Source organism: Bison bison, unplaced genomic scaffold (genome assembly GCF_000754665.1).
Source record: "Bison bison bison isolate TAMUID 2011002044 unplaced genomic scaffold, Bison_UMD1.0 scf7180017864365, whole genome shotgun sequence".
Lineage (NCBI taxonomy): Eukaryota > Metazoa > Chordata > Mammalia > Artiodactyla > Bovidae > Bison > Bison bison.
In genome coordinates, this window is record NW_011494937.1 from 660,015 (window position 1) to 666,417 (window position 6,403).

At 42.0% G+C, this 6,403-nt stretch overlaps 1 protein-coding gene across 2 annotated transcripts in view; it reads left to right on the forward strand.

Annotated features, from left to right (window-relative positions):
- Window positions 1-1,848: 1,848 nt before the first annotated feature.
- Window positions 1,849-6,403, forward strand: part of LOC104999815 (EGF-like module-containing mucin-like hormone receptor-like 2) — a 15,340-nt gene continuing 10,785 nt past the window's right edge. For both annotated transcript variants that reach the window (XM_010855424.1, XM_010855423.1), the window contains exons 1-4: window positions 1,849-2,006; window positions 2,277-2,368; window positions 3,257-3,425; window positions 3,507-3,617. In XM_010855424.1, the coding sequence (XP_010853726.1) occupies window positions 1,887-2,006; window positions 2,277-2,368; window positions 3,257-3,425; window positions 3,507-3,617 (492 nt within the window). In that variant the 5' untranslated portion in view covers window positions 1,849-1,886. The remainder of the gene's footprint in view (window positions 2,007-2,276; window positions 2,369-3,256; window positions 3,426-3,506; window positions 3,618-6,403) is intronic.

The following is a 6,403-nucleotide window of genomic DNA, read 5'->3' on the forward strand; positions in this document are numbered from 1 at the left end:
AAAATTGGAGGATATAAAATCAACACACAGAAATCCCTTGCATTCCTATACACTAATAATGAGAAAACAGAAAGAGAAATTAAGGAAACAATTCCATTCACCATTGCAACGGAAAGAATAAAATACTTAGGAATATATCTACCTAAAGAAACTAAAGACCTATATATATAAAACTATAAAACACTAGGAGAAGGCAATGGCACCCCACTGCAGCACTCTCACCTGGAAAATCCCATGGATGGAGGAGCCTGGTGGGCCACAGTCCATGGGGTCGCTAAGAGTCAGACGAGACTCAGCGACTTCACTTTCACTTTTCACTTTCATGCAGTGGAGAAGGAAATGGCAACCCAGTCCAGTGTTCTTGCCTGGAGAATCCCAGGGATGGGGGAGCCTTGCGGGCTGCCATCAGTGGGGTTGCACAGAGTCGGACATGACTGAAGTGACTTAGCAGCAGCAGCAGCAGCATAAAACACTGGTGAAAGAAATCAAAGAGGACACTAATAGATGGAGAAATATACCATGTTCATGGATTGGAAGAATCAATAAGTGAAAATGAGTATACTACCCAAAGCAATTTATAGATTCAATGCAATCCCTATCAAGATACCAACGGTATTTTTCAGAGAGCTAGAACAAACAATTTCACTATTTGTATGGAAATACAAAAAACCTCGAATAGCCAAAGCAATCTTGAGAAAGAAGAGTGGAACGGGAGGAATCAACCTGCCTGACTTCAGGCTCTACTACAAATCCACAGTCATCAAGACAGTATGGTATTGGCACAAAGACAGAAATATTGATCAATGAAACAAAATAGAAAGCCCAGAGATAAATCCACGCACCTAGGGACACCTTATCTTTGACAAAGGAGGCAGGAATATACAATGGATTAAAGACAATCTCTTTAACAAGTGGTGCTGGGAAAACTGGTCAACCACTTGTTAAAAAAATGAAACTAAATATCTGTTTTTAATTGGAGGATAATTGCCTTGCAGTGTCCTACTTGTTTCTGCCATACAACAATGTGAATCACCCTTAAATATGCATATATTTCCCCTTCTTGATACTCCCTCCCACCCACCCACCCACATCCCATGCCTCTAGGTTGTCACAGGGCATTGGGTTGAGTTCCCTGTGTTATGCAACAATTTCCCACTAACTATTTTACACATGGTAATGTACACATTTCAATGCTGCTCTCTCAATTCACCCCACATTCTCCCCTCATTGTGTCCACAAGTCTGTTCTCTATGTCTGTGCCTCTCTTCCTGATCTACAAATAAATTCACCAGTACCATTTTTCTAGATTCCATATATATGCACTAATATGCAATGCAAATTCACTTTTTTTTTAAACTTTACATAATTGTATTAGTTTTGCCAAATATCAAAATGAATCTGCCACAGGTATACATGTGTTCCTTCATTGGAATATAGTTGATTTACAATGTTGTGTTAGTTTTTGCTGTATAGCAAAGTGAATCAATTATCCATATACATATATTCAGCCCCTTTTCAGATTCTTTTTGCATATAGGTCATTACAAAGTATTGAGTACAGTACCATGAGCTCTATAGTAGGTACTTATTAGTTATCTGTTTTAAATATAATAGCATGTATATGTCAATCCCAGTCACCCAATTTGTTCCCTCCTTTCCCCCTTTGTAACTATAAGCTTGTTTTCTACATCTGCGACTTTATTTCTGTTTTGTAAATAGGCTCATTTATATACTTTTTTTAAGATACTGCATATAAGCAATATCATATGATATTTGTCTTTCACTATCTGACTTACTTCACTTAGTATGACAGTCTCTAGGTCCATTCATATCACTGCAGATGGCATTATTTAGTTCCTTCTGACTGAGTAATATTCCACCGTAAATATGTACCACATCTTCTTGACCACAAATGCATTTTTTATTCTCTCCCTTCTCAGCTGCTGGCTCAACTCAGAAAAGGGATTTAAATGGGGTTTCCTTGGACCAGTCTGTGCCATCTTCTCTGTGAGTGATGACATCAAAGCATCTTTAATACTCAGCTAAGCATCATTTAAAGAGAACTAAAAGTGGGGGGCATGGGTTGGTGACAGAGGGGACAAGAACAGGAGTGTTCCTGGGTTATCATGGGTTTGGTTGCATTTTCTAAGACCATTCTTAAAACTTAACACGCTAATATGGTTAAAAATAGAAACTACTTAAGTGTGGAAACGATGTTGGACAGGCTAGACAAGGGACTGAAATTGTACTCAATAAATCTTTTCTGGTTTCCTGAAGGTCAATTTAGCCTTCTTTCTGATGACCCTCTGGATTTTGAAAAGAAAACTCTGTTCCCTCAATAGTGAGGTGTCCACCCTCCAGAACACGAGGTAAGATGGAGAAGAGACTGACAGCCCTGCAGATGTGTGGTTGCAAAAGTGAAGGCATGTGCCTGAACAGGTCCTTGTGTCCATTCTCAGGTTTTCTAAGGAAAGCCAGAGTAAAATGAATGGAGGTGTCCTAAGGCAGCAAGTTCAGACCCAGTGGTGTTCTCTACCCATCTCTAATTCCAGTTTGTGACCTTGTGACTCCCTCAGCAACATTCTCTGGACTTTGTCAGCAGTCCTATGACAAATGTGCAGAGAACAATTATGTTCCCATGAAGCACTTAGAGGAATATGTGACCACTTCCACAGTCTAGTACACTTTCACACCCCACATTTCAAGCTCGTTCTCACCTCTCTCCCACTCCTCTTCCTGGTAAAAATCCCAGTGAACATTAAATCTTCTAAGAGGTTTAGGCAGACCTTTGTTCCAGGAAATCTTGTGCATATCTGATGCTCTTTCTTTTGCATTTCTACCATTATCTTTTCTAAATTATGCATCTTACTGTTTTGTTGTATTAGTCATTTGAGTAGATCATGAGCTTTATGAAAATAGATATCTCGCCTTTGTGATGTTTAATGCCCAGGACCCAACACAGAGTGTGATGCATGGTACTTCCTCAGGAACATTGGTTGAATGAAATTAGGTATCTCCACAGAGGATCATAAAGATTTTACAATTTATGAAGTGTCGCTTCCCTTTCCATCCAAATCAAAATGTCATTCTAGACCTCAGTGGCATTTCTATTGTGGAGCATCATTGACAGCAAAGAATAAAACGAATCACAACCCAGTCTGAGAAGTCATTACCAACAGGGAAAGGAAGGAGCATCCATGAGTGAAGATGAGAATGGCTCTGGTTGTATCAGGAACTTACTTTCTCCTCCTACTCAGGATGCTGACATTTAAAGCCACAGCTCAGCTCTTCATCTTGGGATGCACATGGTTTCTGGGAATTCTGCAGGTGGGACCGGCTGCCCGCGTCATGGCCTACCTCTTCACCATCATCAACAGCCTGCAGGGCGTCTTCATCTTCCTGGTGTACTGCCTCCTCAGCCAGCAGGTACCACTGTCTTGACTCCCTGTCAGGACTCATCCCACCCTCACTCCTCTCAGGTGAGCTGACTCAGAGCATGCTTTGCAGGTCCGTGAGCAATACAGGAAGTGGTTGAAAAGAATCAGGAAAACCAAAGCCGAGTCTGAGAAGTACACGCTCTCCAGCAGGACCATGTCTGAAGGTTGCAAACACAGTGAGGTAAGATCATGAACTGCCCCCAGAGCACTTCACTAACCAATTCATTGATCAGCACATGCCTAGCACACTGGACAGCTGCGTATGAGCTGTTGCTATCTCTTTGTTGCACAGATAAGTACATAATCTACATAATAGGATGGCTTACCCTTTGTTTACTGTTTGACTCATGCTCAAGTGGCATTGGTGGTAAAAAATCTGCCTGTCAATGCAGAAGATGCCAGATACCTGGGTTTGAACCCTGAATCAGGAAGATCCCCTAGGTAGAAAATGGCAATGAACTCCAGAATTCTTGCCTGGAAAATTCCATGCACAAAGGAGCCTGGCAGGTACAGTCCATTGGGTTGCACACAATTGGACACTACTGAGCATGCATGCGTGTGTGCACGCGCACACACACACACACACACACACACACTAACCATTAGCAGTCGTCTCAGTTTGTTTACAAAATGTATTTCACTTGTATTCCTTCGAGGAACTGTGTCCATCTTGACTCATATCAGTATTCCTAATGAAAACTTACTATGTGCCATGCATGGTCAACTAAATAAGCAACTATCAAAGATCTGAAATGGTGAGGTACATTCTATTCAGAGTCACATTATCCTACCATTTTGCTGTACACCTGTCTCTATGTAACACTCAGCAGCACCCCTCAAAAATGCAGAAAATGGGGGGAGATTATGTACTTATCTGTGCACCAAAGAGAAAGGTGTTAGCTGGAATTTTAGACTTTCTTAACAAGATTGCCTGATATTGGGGCACTCTCTGTGCTATGCTGTGCTGTGCTGTGCTGTGCTGTGCTCCATTGCTTCAGTTGTGTCTGATTCCGTGCCTTCCTATGGACTACAGCACGCCAGGATCCTCTGTCTATGGGATTCTCTAGCAAGAATACTGGAGTGGGTTGTCATGCACTCCTCCAGGGGATCTTCCCAATCCAGGGATCAAATGCAGGTCTCCTGCACAGCAGACAGATTCTTTACCCCTGAGACACTGGTAAAGCCCCTTGGTTCCCTCTACCCACCACAGAACTGAAAAAGATAAGCAGTAGTGACACAAGATAACTCATGGCAGTGATGACCAAGAAACAACACTTACTGGTTTAGACTTACAAACTTATTTTCCTTATATTTTCTGACCTCTTCCATCTTCTATTTAATGCCTTCAATCTTCCATCTCACTGAAAGGAAACTACTATTTCCCTGGAAGCCCTTCTGCATTTCTCACATTACCTGTCCCCCCAACTTCCATAAGCACTGATACCACCATTGAATCTTCTATCACTTTGCCCTTTCTCAACAAATGTTCTCAGCACTTATTTCACAAAGAAAATCAACCTTGTGGTGATGATACTTTGTGAACTCTATGCCATAAAAACTATCAGTGTGCATCCTCTTATATCATTGAGACAATGAACCTTCTCCTCTCTGAAGACAATTATTCCACCTCTGCTTTGAATACCATTATTAATGCTTATCAATTTCCCTTATACTCTTTTTCACACATATTCTCTCATTCTCTCTTCCCCTTACCCTTCTTCCCTCACTCTTTCCTCTCATTTTCAACAGTATTTTCCCCGTAGCTGTGGATACATGTTTGGTTCTCTTCTGTCTTACCAACATGTACTACTTGGCCATCTTCTAGCTACCAGCCAAGAGTTGACATTTCTGTCTTTATTTCCCTGCCTTAAACTCATGCCTTCAGCCTACCGGGGCCCAGCCCTGGTTGGATCCAGGGATTCCCTCGGGAGGACAGCGTTGGCAAAAGAATAGCAAAAGGGGAGAGACAAAGGCTTGATCTAACTGGTTTACCCAGAAAGCCAATAAAACCTGTGACATCAGGTTTGCACTGACCACGGAGGCCACAGGCGCCCTCTCAAATCGTGGAAAGTGCCCCACCTTAGGCACCTTCTCGAGTGGGTCTTAGAAGCCCGGGCAAATAAGTGGTCTCAGAGGGCCCCCACGCTCCAAGTTAGTCATCCTGAAGGAAGAACAGAGAAGAAAACGAGAGAAAAGGAAACAAGAAAGATGACACAGGAAGACCAAGCCTGATGAGCAAGGCCCACAACTTTATTTTCCAAAGTAGCTTTTATACCTTAAGTTGTGCACAGAGGATAATAGGGGGTAGAGAGTCATGCAAGGTCAGCAGTCCTTGACCCTTATCGAAGCCAGGCTTTCTTTCTGCAAACTTATCATATGGCTTTAGATGATTTACATCATCTTCTGGCCAAGAGGCCTGTTAACATTTTATGACCCTTTCTTCTGAATAATGGTTAGTCAATCAGAAAACTTATTTTCTCTAAAGGTGATTATTCTGAAGTCAGGCGCCACCCTCCGGAAGCATTAAAGTTGCATTCCTATAGGGCAAAGAGTGGTGGGCTATAACAATGAAAGAATTAACTCAAGGGTCCAAGGTTATTAACACCAAGGTTACTACTTATTTTCCCTATATACCAACTATATCAATTAATATACTCCCAAGGACACAATACAGGGGATATGGAAACTTGGCAGCAAGTATTGGCTCAACAATAAAACCCTCCACCAGTGCTATTCTAATAATTTCTTAACTCTCCGAGAAGCTCTGCATTGTTAGAATATCTTGAGCTTCCCGTGCCAATCACATTCGTAGCTGCAGGAATCTGAACAAACCTGTCAGGCAAGCTAAAAAGTCATCAGAGAGGTTTGAATTGGAACACACCTATTATACCTTGGAGACTTATTAGCTAGAACTCTAAGTTGATTTTCTTCAGAGAAATGGTGGTCGGGGATAGCCCCCACCCCCAC